General features: G+C 37.3%; 1 protein-coding gene across 5 annotated transcripts in view; it reads left to right on the plus strand.

The window, feature by feature from the left end:
* The first annotated feature begins 352 nt into the window (after positions 1 to 352).
* The window catches only part of LOC126272801 (UDP-glucose 4-epimerase-like), a 31,773-nt gene continuing 14,926 nt past the window's right edge, over positions 353 to 17,199 (plus strand). Inside the window, exons 1-3 of one of the 5 annotated variants that reach the window (XM_049975962.1) lie at positions 353 to 478; positions 5,491 to 5,741; positions 8,239 to 8,352. In XM_049975962.1, the coding sequence (XP_049831919.1) occupies positions 5,499 to 5,741; positions 8,239 to 8,352 (357 nt within the window). In that variant the 5' untranslated portion in view covers positions 353 to 478; positions 5,491 to 5,498. Of the gene's footprint in view, positions 479 to 735; positions 1,913 to 5,490; positions 5,742 to 8,238; positions 8,353 to 17,199 lie in introns of those variants that run through there. The other 4 variants (XM_049975967.1, XM_049975965.1, XM_049975964.1 and 1 more) reach the window with 4 other exon arrangements.

Consider the following 17,199-nt stretch of genomic DNA (forward strand, 5'->3'; position numbering starts at 1 on the left):
GTTTTGGGTCACCGTGTAATATAGGAATCTTTAAACACAAAATGTAGTTTACTTTGCTATGACGTCGTTTATCTGATCATTTCAACTGTCTTCGGTGGACTTCTGTTTATTTAGTTGCATCTTACGCTGCACAGTTTTATTTATGATCCATGAATTCCCCCGTTCTAACACAGTGTCTGTGTTTCCGTTACCCTGCCACGTCCGAATCCGTGAGTCACGCAATTTCAGCAACGCAATACGGACGCACAGCAACAGTTCCGGCAATTGTACAACGGCGGCGGCTGCTGGAGCCTGGAGGGGGCTGTGACGTCACGCACCACTGACAGCTCGCTCCGCGTCACAGGTGGTGGCGGGGGCAGTAGCTTTGGCAACACGGGCGTGTGATGCGAAGGCTGCCAGGACGCGCCTAGCGCGAGCGTGAAGAAGATCCTCCAGTCCCCTCCAGTCGCAGGCAGTGCCGTCTCGTGCCACATTAAAGGTAAGAGTTCACTCTACTCGCCCGACAAATCCATTGGCTCAAACGCATTAATCTATCTGTTCCACTTTCAGCAACTGACATTATGTTACATTATTCATATGAGGAATTACGGGAGCATCGTCACTATATACGTTTGTTGGAATCTCCGCCAAATTTCATTCTGGCTGCACAACACAATTAACTGAACCTTAGGAAAACTTCAAGTGAAAATAAAAAGGAAAAGCTACCTCTAGCGACCTCGTTCATAGTGTACTTCGTAGCTGTGAGTGTCCTTCGAATGATGAAGTGCGAAGAGATTGTAAGCTCCCGGTCCTGCAGTTGCTTAATCTGCAACACATGTGCTGCATTTGTCAAAAGTTGCGTCACGTGCCCGTTCCGCGTAGTCCGGTCGAGAAAAACGTGAGAAGCGGCGCAGCCAGTGAAAACAACGTCTAGTGTAAACTGTTTTATCGCCAGCGACTTCGACGCGCGTGCGGAAGAGCTTCGCACAGGGTTTCGCAGTCGAGCGATGCGCATCTCGATTCCTTGCACGCGTGAGATTATGAAATAGGTGTCAAGTACTGCAGTCCTTGGCCGTATACGTGCCGTGAGAAAGTTTTGAGGCATGACTGCCGTCGCATGACCGTGTACTGCCCATCAACGGTGTCGTGAGGCCGAAAGCACGGTAATGAGAGAGGTAATAGCGGTAAACATTCTCAACTTCTGGGAAATAACTTTTTGTGCGATTGTAAGCGGAAGACGCAGACGGCTTCAGTGCCTCCTATACAGAGGCGACCCGCTAGCACAGTACGAGATACTGCCGTGGGAACAGGTTTCCGGCAAACCGTAGGATTCTTCACATTCTCAGTATAAAGGTCATTGAACTGCGCGCATCATATGGTCGCCAGCTCCACGTTCAAGTGCAAGGTCAGTCATGCGGAGACAACAACCTGAGACAATTTTCTTTTAAGCGCGTTAGCACGAAGACGGCCTCTTGTACTGCAAGAAAACTGCTTGGTGACAGAAGATAGCGAACATTCATTGATGTAAAAACGAATTAAAGTGAATTTAGAAGGTGTCAGCTAAGCACCGAGCACAATTATATCTTTACTAGAAAACTGACCTTTGCAATATACAGTGTGATACTTAGTGATTTCTCACTTCTAGCATCTAGCGAAATTGTTTGGCAACATCATCATCATCAGAGATGTACAAATTATAATCTTCTTTCTTGCCTTCCTTTACTCAGTAATGTAATGGTAGTGAGCATGAACAGAGATATACAACATATTTTTAAAAAAGTTTTTGATGAAAGATGCAAGAGTGCACCCAGAATACGAGCCCTGGTTCAGTATGCTTTGACAAGTAAGTGGTGTATTACATCGCTGCTGTTCAGGAATCACTTGGTGTCTTGTAATTTGGAAGTCCTGCCAGCCCACAACATTACAGCATTGTGTGAGTAAACAAACATTTTGACAGCATCCAAAATCCATCTGAAGGATTATACCATACTCACTTCATAATACCTACACAATCAAAACTGTGCAGTAGTGGAGAATTCAAAATAAAGGACTACTTCAGTCCAATTAAGAGCAACCAGTGGACAGTGTGTAGTCATTAGAAATTTAACTTTTCTAATATGTAGACAGCTGATATGGTGTCACAAATTAGAAAAGCAACATTAATGCTTAGAATGAAGTTGCAGGTGCAAGTATTCGTGTGATAACTTTCTGGGCCGTATTAGTATTTTGTACACAAGGCTTACTCTTCAGCATTCAGTAAAGCAATTGATAACAACAGATACCAAAACATTAGCTAGCACTTTGTCAACGAATGTTTACACTCATGTTCAGAAAAAAAAGAGCACCTTGAATGACTAGAGACAGGACATTCATGTTGACAGGACATGTATATTAGTATGTTCTGCAGAAATGGTTAGCATATCAGTCAGCAAGGTACAGTATGTGTCCTGTTGTCTAGTAGGCACTGGGTGCACCACAGGCCCTGATAACTTGTTCCATGCATGGTGGTACCAATGTGCATAAGGTGTGAATGGCATCCTGTGGTATAGCCATCCAAACTGCTCACCTGGTTCATGTATGGTGGTTGAACTGGGTCACAGCAGTGCCACCATCATTTCACTATATCCCACACATTTTCAACTGGTGATAAGTCTGATCAGGTGGGCCATGGCAAAAGGCTGACACCCAGAAAGCATGTATTGGTGTAACAAGAAGTGGCCATGCATTGTGTTACTGAAAAATGGTATCTGGGTTGTTGTGCAGAAATAGTGTGGCTATGGGTTGCAGGATGTCATTCGCATAGCTGCCACTGGTCAGTGCCCTGGACATGTACCAGCTGTAATTTGCGGCTGTACCCAATAGCACTCGCACCATGAGGCCTTGAGTTGGTGCTGTATGTCTTGTGTGAATGCTGTCACTGTGATGCCGCTCTTCCTGTCAGCATGTGAACCAAAATGCAGCCATCATTTTGAAACAATCAAAACCTGGATTCGTCTGAAAACACTATCTGATGCAATTCCTGTCCCCAGTGACATTTATTGTGCACATTCATCAAAGGTATGCAGAAAAGTGGATGATGCACATGTAACTCATGCCATAATAAACAGCAATGGACTGTCACCTCTGATAGTGTATAATGTGTTAAACTGTTCCACTGTTGCACCACAGCTGAGGACACAGATCTGTCCTACAGTGCCATTCAGATGAGGTGTTGATATCCTTGGGGAGTGGTCTGGCCGGTGCAACCTGATGCATATCATTGTGTTTTACAGCCCACTGTGAACCATTCTGTACACACCTGTTGCACTGCTGAACTGCTTTGTCCCACACAAACAGCAATTTCCTTTATGGATGCATCACATTCTCTCATGCCAATAACATGCTCTCTCTCTCAAACACACTGATTTGATGGTACGGTTTGCTTACATGTCTGCGAGGCATCCTGCACATCTTCTCAAGTCATGCTGATCCATTACCTTAGGTTTATAGCGACAAAGAGAGCTACAAGTAGGTGGTGGTGTGATGCATTATTGAAGTTGATCATGAACCTATCGGCTGACATGATTCCAATGCTAATTATTTCTGCAGAACATACTAATTTACATTCCCTGTGTATATGAATGTCCTATCTCTAATCGCACAATGTGTTCATTTTATTTCTGAACATGAGTACTTCAGATGTAGTGAGCAGTGCATGCTTCTGGTTTGGTAGAGGCTCTGGTCTTGGTCTACATTGTTGGAGGCTTCCTTTCATTATGGGAGTTATGGAACATGACATTTATTTGTCACACCACTAGTATGATCATGTGGCTCATGGGTACATCCTCTAGAAATTTATCCAGTTTAGTTTTCAATGAGTTAAACCTACTGAAACCTACTGTTCTCTGCATCCTCAATCTTCTTCTGCTCTGCTATAACAATTGTCATGCATTTCTATATCCTCCTTACAATGCCTCTCCCACTGAAGGAATAAGAGTAGTGGAACACACATTTAAATTAAATGGAAAATTATATGAAAACTGTACTTGGCCCCACTGTTTGGATATTGCTGGCTGTATTAACGTGCTGTGTATTATATCAAAGCAAAATTCAATTGAGAATTCAATCCTGGTTGGCCTTTCTTTCTAACCTTCCCCACTGTCCCTCACCCCTACACTTGAGTAAGGAATAACAGTTCCAAAAGCTGGGATAATGTCATGTTATATAATATAAATCTTGTAAATGGTTGGCTTATCATATTTTTGGGTCCATTTTAGGACATATTGCCATGTTCATTTGGGTCCAACTCAAGACATAAGAAATTAGTTAAAACAAATTACGGAAACATTAACTTTATACATTTATTTCTATGTTTCAGATAAAGAATCTATTCACAAAGCAGCGGCAGAACACACATAAAAGGAGGTTATAAATAGGCAACCTTCTTTTCTGTGTGTGTTCTGCCACTGCTTGGTGAGTAGATTTTTTCATCTATCCAATTTCATTACATCGTCCAAAATTGATTGTATTTTTTATGTTTGTATTTTTCACTAGACATGACTTTTTTTCAGAACTGTATCTGTGTATAGCATTGTGGTATGAAAATGTAATATCTTTAGCAGCACAAGTCAAATGACTGTTATTCCCATCTTTAGTTTTAAAAAATCTATGTTGGGAAGCTGTAGCATTAACAGCGTTCCTGTGTTTAGATGTTTTCACATGCTCTTTAATACCACCCTTTCCTTTATGTGCAACAGAAAAAAAGGTAAGAGGTGAGGTACTGGCAGAAGTAAATCTGTCAGTACGGAGCATGAGCCGTGCTTGGGTAGCTCAGATGATAGAGCACTTGTCCGCGAAAAGCAAAGGTCCCGAGTTCGAGTCTCAGTCCGGCACACAGTTTTAATCTGCCAGGAAGTTTCAGAAAATTCTCCTGTACACAGTGTGCGATAAACATGTTCATTGCTACTGTGATTGCTCAGTTTCCAAAATTTATATTCCCACTGAAGATAACATTACGTATATACTTTCATTTAGCCACTGCTAAACAATGAGATTAAAAAAAAAAAAAAATCAGTAAAGTTAAAGTGATCAGAAACATGTAGATGAGTTACTACACACATGAATACAAAGTAAACATGTTGCCTCTGTTATGATGCCAAATGCCTATGTGGAAAGTTGTGGCAGAACTGGTAGCCATGCCTCCCCACCGGAGAGTGTAGGCACGGCCATAATAAAATGTTTAAAACTGCTATGTTGAAAATAGAGGTCTAAGGTTAAAAAAAAAGTGTCTGTGCCAGTCATAAAATTCTCTAACACCAGACAGCACTTAAAAAACTATGACTGTCCAGGCTAATGCTGGGTGTACGGTAAGCCTAGTCACTGGCCACTGCCTGTGCTTTTGAAAGAGACATATTAAATGTAATTTCAGTAAATCTTGCACCTTTCCTAGGCCCTTTCATTAGCATTACGCAGTAATTTAACAGTTTAATATAATTTCAGTTTTAATTTTCTTATCATACATTTACCTTTCAGATCACAAAATGGCAAATTTTAGCACTGTATTTGTAACTGGAGGTGCTGGTTACATTGGAAGTCACTGTATTGTAGAACTACTTGAGGCTGGATACAGTGTCATTGCCATTGATAATTTTGCAAATTCTGTGAATGGAGAACATGGAGAAGCACCTAGTCTGAAGAGAGTAGAGCAAATAACAGGGAAACCAGTGACATTCTATCAGTGTGATCTTTTGGACAAGTCAAAACTAGAAGAGATATTTAGTAAAGTAAGTATCACTGGATTTTTTTTACGAAAATTATGTCAGCATGTATAACTTTTGATCCTTGTGGGTTAAAAATTGTTGATTTAAGTGATTTATGAGATGGATAAGGAGCTTTACCTAACAACTTATTACTGTCTGTAGCTATGATACAGAATTTACTTGTTCACATTTATTGCTAAATCAACTACTGGTCTGTTTTATCACAAACTGCAACACTCTGTAAATTTGTGTTACTGTGTAAGATTAATGATTCTGGTACAATTATAAGCTGCAACTGATCGCCATGACTAACAGAAAGTGACAAAGTAGAAAATTTATTTTTATTGACAAAATCTTGAACTTTTTTTACACTGTGTTTACACTGGTTACTTCTGTGATATTAATGTTATAAATGCAAACACTTTGCTGCCAAAGTAAACATCTCAGTTGTTATCTAATGGCAGAGCAAAGCTTCAAAATTATATTCTGATAATAAGTGTTAAAAGACAAATCTGTAATTGACTGTGAAATACATGGCAGAGGTCAGTTCGCACAGTAACAGAACCTCATTTATAACTTGAAAATTTTCAAGAGATTGACAGTTATTAAGTGAATCTAGTTTTATTAGTGTTCTTATACTACAGTGAATATTCAGCAGATTGCATCCGTGACAATTTCTTAGATCATTTGCAAACATGGATAGCTTCATGCTGTTAGTAAAATCTCATTGGGTTTCCAGCAATGTTACATAATCAAAGTTCTTGACTTTTCACCTAAGTACTCCCCAGTCATTGTCAAGTAATAGGCCTGTGACTGACTGCTATGCGATTCATGGCACCATCATTATAGATCCACACTTCTGGTCGTCATGCCACTGGTGCCAAATCTACAACCATATGTGACAATATTTTAGCCCTGCATCCTCTTTTACTTTACTCAGTTGCAGGTCACTACTATTACTGATGGTATTTTCTGTTTATTTATTTATTTTTTCCTGTTTAAATTTCTATAGCATCTTTTATGGTGGTATCCTGTAAACAGTTGATCTGCATGACAACTTAGGCATAATCAAATATAATTCACTATTTATTTTCTACAGCATGGAATATTCCTTGAGATATTGTAGGTTGAAAACATCTATTGTATTCAACAACTGCTATACAGTGTAACTATCTACTTCATACAGTTTCTGGGTTAAAGTCAAGAACAGGGTCAGCAGCAGTCATGGTGGTGTTCGTCTATACATTATGAACATAGATTGGCAATGTGTCGGTTTTGTGTAGCAAGTGGGATGATACTTTCACATAACCAGTGAGAGGCGAGAAAATGAATTTCTAGTGCCAAAATATAAACCATTTCTCATCATCTCTGTCGTCACAAGTATTTGACTGTTTTCTCCAAATATGTCACGAATTACAAAGTTCAGGTTAGGATGAGACCTAATAGCACAGCTTAAACTGCTGTGAGTAAAATGAGCAGCAGTTAAAATCATAATCTCCGTTGTTTCAAATATTTGACTTTTTTTTTCCTTTTTTCTGAGTACATCGCAAATTACAAGATTGTGGTTAAAATGAGATGTGACATTTGGGTCATGTGCTGGTGAAGCCAACTAAAGTGAAAGCTAAAATACCTGGTTGGGGTGACGGTGACACTCTGATCTGTAGCTTAACCCGAGCCCAAGGTTAGGTTGGAATACAGCAATTTTACATATGAAAAACCTTAATCATCTTAGCACAATATTTTGCTGTTTCTTTAGAATGTGTTACAGGTTTGAAGGTACTGATATACTGACATGAAAATGTGACTATATTCCTTTGAAACAAGTCATCTGTTCACTGCTCTCTCATTGGCTGCACAGGCCCAGCACGTGACACACATTATACCTCACAGCAAGTGCTTACAACATTGTTGCATGAAACACTTAAGTATGACACTAGCCCTAATGTACACTTTTACTGTGTCTGCACTTGAATTATATATATATTGTGCACGGACACTTGTCATTCTAGTGTACACACTGATTTGTCTCTGGCAATTTCAAAACTTTTTGTTCAGTAGAAACTGTTTTACTTTTTTATTTGAGTCAGTTAAAGTGTCTAACTTTATTTCAATAACTGGGGATATGCATTTGGAAACAATTTTCTGGTGGTAGCAATATCTGTAGAAAATTCTCAGTATGTTGTATGTGTAACATTATATCCAAAAAACATTTAGTACATTTTAATCAGCCTATCTGTACAAACTGAGTCACAAATATAGGCATAAAACTAGATAACTAAAATTTTTGTTATTTACCATTACATTTCCAATCTTGTCTTTTTTACTCTTTTTCTGCATGTGGTTAAAATTTATTGCTAATATAAAACATGGAAGACAAAAATTTCTTTTAACTGTAACAGTAAAAGTTTAATGTTAGTTTATTCTTTTCCAGGTCAGACTAGTAGTAGATGCATAGAAAGCTGAAATTTATAAAGTTGCAGAATAATTTTCATGTATGAAGCCTTAAATTTTATCTTTGCAGCACAAGATTGACTGTGTTATTCATTTTGCATCAATGAAAGCAGTTGGAGAATCGATGCAAGTTCCACTGCTGTATTACAAAAATAACATTGTCGGGACTATCAACCTACTTGAGGTAAGCACTCTTTAATTTTTGAAAAGTAGCTCCCTGTAAATATTAATGATTTGAAACATGATACACATTTTGAAATTATGGCTCCTATCTTTGACTTATGACTTACCTAAAGAACATTACTAACACTCTGGTCTGATGTTTGGATGTCTGACCCCTCCCCATTCAGCCTTCTAAAGGAAGGTCGTCCTCAATCCTGAAATAAAATCCAGCACTTTATCAGGGTACCTACAATTTAATGTCTGCTCTGAACCGTGGTGCAACTTGAGATTTTTCACACATACAGAATTGTTTAAAGAGGTTAAAGAAGCGATAAGGGACAGAAAGTCCTAGGGCTCATTGATGATCAAACACTGTATTTATAGCCAAACATCTGCCTGGTAAACCATGAGGCCATTTTTGTTTCTCTTATCATTCTATGTTTCTGTTAAAGGGACTGGTTAGACACTCTGTCCTCTCCCGACCCCCTTCCACCCATGCCCTTCTCTTCTGCAACCTGTGATACTAAAAATGATCAGTATAACACAGCTATTGCACCACAAGTCTACAGTTGACTGATTCTGCACTTGGGACTGTAGCATTTGTATTGTTTTTCTGGAAAGAACTAACTATTAAGACACAAGAAATCGCACATTTTTTTCCAAATCCTGTACTGCTTTCCTCAGTGCTGAAATTAACCCTTAAATTATTATTCACATTAAGCCAACCAACTAACAGTGATAATTTTATATTAAACAACTTCACTGTTCTGATTCCTTTATTTTGCACCACAATGAGATCTGCACTGCCATACTTAGATGACAAGCTCTATCTCTAGCCTCTGTGTCAAAAGCTAGTGAGCTGCCTGTCAATGCACAACAGTGGCTCTGTACTGGGCAACATGTCTTTAAAGTAAAGTCGGGCAAAGTCTCTCCAGTGCCTACAATTGCAATTGTTGCTAGCCCTACTGTGGAGCAGCTACTTCTGAACTGCCAGAGAGCCCCAGGTATCAAGGTAAAACAGCTGAAGGTAGAGAATAACTATCTGCTGCAGCATTATAGTGAGCAGTCATCTTGGCTGACAAAAATTCCAGGACAAATTTTTAAATTACAGTATTTACTCAAATCTAAGCCGCACATTTTTTTCCCACTTTTTGTAATCCAGCAAACCGCATGCGGCTTAGAATCAAGTGCAAAGTAAGAGGGCCAACTCTTACATTCTGAATTTTTTCCTACCTGTGACAAGAGATGGTTGCTAATAGGAACTTTTATGAATTGTGAATCACATGCAGTATTCTCTGCACCATAAGAATAATACAAATATAAACATTTTGCCATGTATTCTTTCGTGTTTGCTGCTATCTCATTTAAATCCTGTCTGCCTAATAAACTACGAAACTAGAGTGAGACAACAGCAAAAGTGGAAGAATATACATATCATGTCATGTTTATATTCGTATTATTGTTATGCCGAACAGTGATACAGTCAGAAATGAAGCGTGACAACTCATTTGATTTTTAAATCTAAGATGACTCTAATTTCTGTGCAGAATGTAATGTACCAAAGAGGCATTTGCAAAAATTTTCAAGCAGAGAAAAATTTTCACTAAACCCTTGTTCAGAACATCTTATATCATACACAGTCTATTATTTGATTCTTGTTGATCATTATCAAAGAAAGCAGCAGAGTACGTAACAACAAATAGCAGGTAAGGATTCATTTAGCTCATAAATATGAAAAAGTACAGAAATTTTTTATGACCTAAAGTGACCTGAAAAAGTTGAAAAAATTATGTAAAAAAAAAAAAATATATATATAAAGCATATGTAAAGTGAGTTGTAAAATGAACTAGAGTAACATAAAACTTTAAAGGAGATTGGAACTGAAATTACAAAAATCACTATATTTTTCTGTAAGAAATCTCATTCAGTGTGTAACCATCTTAGAGCTACTGTAGTGTATGACATCAGCATGCAGAGGTTCTCGAAAGTCAGGTAACATCTTTGTTGGATAATACGTGCTTGCAGTTACAAATGTTTGTAACATTTGCTCATACAAAATAACATGCACTTTCCTGTTTTCTTTACGTTTGACAAACAAATCTAAAAAATAAATGTTAAACACAAACATCTAATAAAGAAAGTAAAATCTTAATAAAGAATAATTGAAAACTTAAATACAGTACAGTACCTATTAGACAAAAATCCAAAATCAAATTTATACTTCTCTAGTAGAATCTTTTGGATTTTAGTGCTTGTGAACAATGCATAGTGCATAAGGAAAGAGGGATTGCATGTCAACAAACTCTGGCGTTACTAATAAGCTATAATAACATGAAATGAAGTTGCTACTTGACTGAGTGAGGAAATACTACATGTGCATGTGCTCCTGTTAAGGAGAGCTCTGACTTGTAAATGTTGCCTTCCCAGGTAATTATAAAGTCATCCTCCCAGTTCCCATGTCACTTGGTGCACATGTCTTCATAAACCTCAACTGGCTATTGCTGTAGCAATAGTTGCGTGACAAAACATACTCGTAAAAGCTTACTCTTTCAGAATTCAAATAATGATTAACAACTGTCAGGTGCTAATTTAAAGTAGCATAGCATGTTATTTCTTTTTATTTGCTGAAGGGGTGTTCATTTGCACTGAGTGGCGACCAAGCAATAGTTGTTGGTAGAAGCAAGAAGCCATTTTATGCGACCTAAGGCTGAGTGGCTTTCCTTGAGTAATGGTTATAAAACAGCCTTAATTTAAACAATTTCATATTCACTTCTGCAAATATGTAACACACTTGGGCAAGAATGCCTCTATAATGAGATATCTGCTGCCTACCATCTACCAACACCCATCACAGAAATATTCTGATCTGAGGACCTTAGTGGTTTGCACAGAAACTGTTCCAGATGCTGACAACCTGCTGAAAGAGATGAGCCACATACGAAAAATACTTACAGAAAATGGGTACAACAACCAACAGATTTTGCAAGCCCTCTCTCTATTGATACAAAAGCAGAAGTCCCCCAAGGAGGACACAAAGAAGCGTGCTTTTTTGCCCTGCTCTGGCTGTCACTGGAAAGATTAACTGACCCCTAAAAAGGCATAACACTGATATGGTCTTCGTGTCTCTAGCAAAAATTAGAAAACTCATGAGGTCTGTGAAAGGCATGTAGGTCTTAGAATGGTTGGAGTAGAGTATATAAAATGCTGTCAGTGTGGATGGCTATCTGTCGGACACTGTGTGAGCACTGTGTAGACAATGAGCAATATTTCTGTGTATGGTATCAAGAGAAATCAGCAGTAGCAGATCATGCTCTATAAAATGGACATCAAATTGCACTTGACGATACACCCATTATTAAATGTGCTATAGTTTCGGGATAGTACAATAATCTATTGAATACATGGAGAATTGACAAATATTTTACTTTCAAGGACGATGTAAAAGACATAAAGAGAATATGTCCATTGACTAGCTGTCAGTATATCTTTGGCTGGTTTATTCAAAAGCAGTTAAAGGCATACTTTGAAGGTTGTGTGTGCTTTGCTGGCCCTATTCAGTGCATGGCAGTGGCACAATCACAAGGCGTCCAATCACCAATTTCAAAAAGTTTCACATATCTGCCAAAAATGCATAGGATTTCTGAATGGCTTAAAGATGCAGTTGAAACATAAACTAATTTGGTTAATGTTACGACAAACAAAACTGAGTGTAGGACTACTTGTAAGTGAGAATCTTGTGAAATTAGTACAAAGTAATTGCATTAAGTTGAAATTAATGGCTCTTTTGAGTTGCTTTGTGCATTACATGGTTTGTCCTCAACAGGAAAAACGAGTTAAAATGATGTTTTTGATGATTTACAGAAGCTTATTGTACAGCCAGGTGACAAGACAGTATGAATGCATCTGTATTTCTCATAGACCCATAAATGATTTTGATTCTGAAACAAACTGTAGTTTTATGTTGCACATGATTTTACAGGTTGAGAGATAGGGGAAAAGAGAGAGAGTTTCTATGTAAATGAATTAGAAAACTAATGTTGAAGCTTGTGGCAGTAGTTCAAAATATCAAAGGTTGGGAAATGTATCCACATGAAATTTTTACTGGCAGAAAAAGAATTGCTTGAGAGACTAGGGCTTACTATACGACCAACAGAAAATAACATAAATGGCAGAAAATATAAGATCTGGAAATGTAAAAACATATTTTGCTGTAATTATGCTTATGGCTTTTTTATGGTTATAAAACTGACCAGGTACTAAAAGTGCACTTTAGAAACCAAAATGACAAAATGATCAGACAACAATGCCCTCAAACTTTCTTAAGCAGATTTATGCAGAAAATGTTTACTGTATTTACTCAAAGATAAGCCGCACTTTTTTCCAGTTTTTGTAATCCAAAAAACTGCCTGCGGCTTAGAATCGAGTGCAAAGTAAGTGGAAGTTCTGAAAAATGTTGGTAGGTGCCCCCACAACTAACTTCTGCCATCGAATATATGTAGTGCTACACAGGCATGCTTTGCAGGCACAAAGATAAATACAGGTGCCAAAACCTCTGCATCAGTATATAAATTAAAAGAAAAGGTAAAAGAATGTAAACATTATGCCATGTATTCTTTCGTGTTTGCTATCTCATTTAAATCCTGTCTGCCTAATAAAATACGAAACTAGAATGAGACAACAGAAAACACGGAAGAAAATACATATCATGTCATGATTATATTTGTATTATTCTTATGCTGAATACTGATAGTCAGAAATGAAGCATGGCAACTGGCTACATTTTTAAATCTAAGTTGGCTCTTAATTTCTGAGCAGAATGTAATGTACTAAAGAGGCGTCTGAAAAGATTTTCAAACAGAGAAAATTTTTCGCTAAACTCTGGTTCAGAACATCTTCTATCATACACAGTCTATTATTTGGTTCTTGTTGATCATTATCAAAGAAAGCAGCAGTGTAAGTAACAACAAATAAGTCTCTTGCCATTGTTTCGCTTATGAGAAAATTCCTCCCTCTTTTTATTGTAAGCCGCAGTAGTGCACACAAAAGCAAGCCATGCTATGAGCGGCAACAGGTCATAAACTCTCATTATCAGAATACAACAAACAATGCATGACACAGTACAATAATGCATTTTCAGCTTTGAGTGACGTAAACACCTATAACAAAGAGAACGGCACTTATCAGATCAAAGCAAAATAAGCAATCAATTCCAGCAAGACGAAGCAAGTGAAAAAGGAAGGGTACCCACATAAATATGGACAGAGCGTCTGACACGTAGCAATGGCTATTTGGTAAAGCTTAACTGTTAAGCTTAAGACTCAAACCAAACTACAGTATCTTCATGCATTCGACCTAAATTGTCTCGTGTTGCAATGGACCAACTTTGCTTAGATTTGGAGGTGCGGTCTAAAACTTTTCTCTCTCCTTTAATTTAGTCTCATTTTTCAGGTGCAACTTAGATTTGAGTGCGACTTAGATTCGAGTAAATACGGTAGCCCCTACTGACATGAAAACCTGAGAGCACCCTGTATAGCTTGTTAAGGTTTCTGTCAACAATAAGGATGTAAGAACATTTGGAAGATAGGAAGACTAGGGTTTAATGTCCTGTTGATGAGAAGATCATTACATATAGAGCACAAGCTCTGGCTGTTCTAGAAACTGGCTGTTCTTTTAAAAAGAACCATCTCCACATTAGCCTTATGCAGTTTCAAGAAAGCACAGGAAACCTGAATCTGGATGGTAACAAGGGAACTTAATTCTTGTCATTAAGATTGTAAGCTCAGTGTTTTAATCACTGTGCCTTCTCAGTTGGTGGAAACCATTAGTAGCTGCTGTCTGCTTCATTGTGTCCCTTTTTTTCCATATTTTCTTTATTCAAAGATATCCACATAACTTCAGGAATAAAAAATTTTCTTGAATCAAGTTTAACTTCCAAGTGACCTTTATAGATGTCAGCCCCAGTTCCAGATAAGCAGGTCCTACACCTAGGTCATTACTCTCATGGAAAAGTTTTAATCAATGCGATAAAACAGCTGACTACACCTGTGGTATAATAGCCCAGTCAGTAAGGACCAAAAAGGGTAGTAGAATATGGAAAAATAATTTGTGTAGTTGCACATTTTTGTAAGGTGGTAGGAGTGACTGCCATGAATGACATACTACAAATCCTGACTGGAGAAAGAAGAGTGTTGTGGTTGGTTTGAAGACAACTTTTGTATGTTTTCTCTAATAACTCAAAACATGCAGCCTCCAGCAAAAACATAAACCAGTACAAAATTAAATTTCATTACATTTCCTACAAAAAGTTCCAACTTACTTTTTGTCTAGGATTAATACTTTGCACGAAGAGAGTGAGAGAAACTGAAATCTCATGCCACAAGAGTACGTGTTAAGTTAGGTTCCTTTTTGGCCAGTTTCATGTAGTTTTCCCAAGTGACAGCCCACAAATGTCCTACATCAAATTGTTCATCTTGACTTACTCCACACCATTGTGGTACGAAGTAAACAGTTATCATTTACACATTGTACTTCCGATATTGATTTGAAAAGAAAATCTCACATTTCAGAAGCCCAATAAACATTTAAACACTACTGAATATATATACAGAAAGAAACTTCCACATGGGAAAAATATATTAAAAACAAAGATTCCAGGACTTACCAAGCGGGAAAGTGCCGGTAGACAGGCACAATAAAATAACACACACACACACACACACACACACACACACACACACACACACAAAATTACGAGCCTTCGCAACCTGCAATTGCTTCGTCAGGAAAGAGGGAAGAAGAAGAAAAGCTGAAAGGATGTGGGTTTTAAGGGAGAGGGTAAGGAGCCATTCCAATCCCGGGAGCGGAAAGACTTACCTTGGGGGGAAAAAAGGGTAAGTCTTTGTTGCGAAAACTCGTAATTTTGTGTGTGTGTGATTTTATTGTGCCTGTCTACCGGCGCTTCCCCGCTTGGTAAGTCTTGGAATCTTTGTTTTTAATATATATATATATATATATATATATATATATATATATATATATATATATATATCCTTCTGCACTGAAAGCTTTCTAAATTTAAGATTTTATTCTTAAAAAAATTTCTGTCTGTTATTTCCGATTCTTTGATGATGTTTCTTTCTAAGTCTTTGCTTATTTCTGTAATCATGTTATTGATTGCTGTAATCCATGGTGTTGTTCGTTTCTTCTTCCAGAAATACAGGAACATTTTTTTCGCAAACCTGTTTTCATTCAATTGTAGATCTCTTTATTTTCTAGCCATGTGTAGTTTGTATTGCCACAATTATTTTTCTAACTTTCTGTATTCATGTACCTCTATTCAGTCCATCTTATATTTTATTGTTAGGGATTCACACCCATTTCAACATTCCAATTGCACCACAGAGGTATAGTGTTTTAGTTTTACTTTTATTGTTTTGCATCTCTGCTTGTTAATATTCTTTGTGAAACGATGTGCTCTCTCCATTTTGTTCGCAGCTTGTGGCCTAGTGGCAATAAATGATACTATTTTAAGTTTGCTGGTTAACATTCTGTGGAAAATTATTGATTTTAACTTAAAAATCTGCTATGTGCAGGGTCTTCCTTTTCGAAAAGCTCCCTGATGTTTCCCAGTTGTTTGTCTAAGGCTTCTATAACTCTGTCAAGGAAAATTTTTGATATATTTTGTATGCAACTGGCAGAAGTGGCACTCCTTTGTAATTGTTGACTTTCAATTGTCTCCCTTTTTATGTAGCATGTGGATTAATAATATTTTTCACCCTTCTGGAATATTTTCAGTTTTCCAAATGTTCTCAAAAAGCAGTTGTAGATCTTTAATTCTGACTATTTCAGTAATTCTGCTGTAATGGATTCTTCAGTACTTGCTTTGTTGTTTCTGAGCGATTTAATGGCTTCATGAATATCTTGCTCTATTGGTGGGAAATCTTACTCAAGATTTTATGGTATTGCTGAAAATTCCAATTTAATTGTTGGAACTGGACAGTTTAAGAACCTGTGAAAAAATTTGCTAATATTTTGCAAATTTTCTTTGTTATTTAATCCTTTTTTGCCATTTTCATCATCTTTGAAACAAATACATGTTTAAATACATGTTTAAAAGTTGGTAAAAATTTCTGGTGCTTTTATTTTTGGTAAAGTTTTCTTGCATTTCCCTAACCTGAAGTTTTTCAAAGGTTCTTTTGATTTTTCAGACTATTTTTAATGTTTTTTGTTTGTCATCAGAAATCTTCTAAGTGTTTTTTTAACATCTCCATTTCCTCCATTTTTGAGCACTTTGCACTAGAGCTACTTAACTCTCTTCAATCCAACATGTTTTCGTGGGCAGTTTTCTCTGTGCTGTTGTAGTAATTCATACCTGGAGTTCATGTCAATCACCTTATTTTTTGTCTCATTTTCTTCTCTAAATTTTTCTATGTTTTCTTGTAGTATTAGGTGTAGTGGAGTTGTATCTGATTATTTTCTTGGTTTTAGTCTTTGGTTTATCTGAAAGAAATTGCATTTTAATGCAATAGATTTAATGATCTGGTCAAATTCCCCATTTCTGATTACTTTAACATTCATAATTTCCATGATATCCCTTTTATATATGGCTATGTAATCCAGCCGAAATTCTCTTAGGTTTGGATTTGGAGATATAGAAGTTTTGGCTTTTCTTGGTAGATTGTGAAAATGTATCATCAGTTTCAGGTGGAACATTTTACTCACATTTATCAGTCTTTCACCATTTCTACTTTTTCTTAAGTGTGCTGGATATTCACCTACAATATTAAATTTGTTTTCCTTCCAAACTTGCACACTGATGCGATAATAAAGCATTTTAACATTGTTTTTAGGTATGTTGGAGATTTGTTTC

The sequence above is a fragment of the Schistocerca gregaria genome, chromosome 5 (assembly GCF_023897955.1).
Source record: "Schistocerca gregaria isolate iqSchGreg1 chromosome 5, iqSchGreg1.2, whole genome shotgun sequence".
In the NCBI taxonomy this organism is placed as follows: domain Eukaryota; kingdom Metazoa; phylum Arthropoda; class Insecta; order Orthoptera; family Acrididae; genus Schistocerca; species Schistocerca gregaria.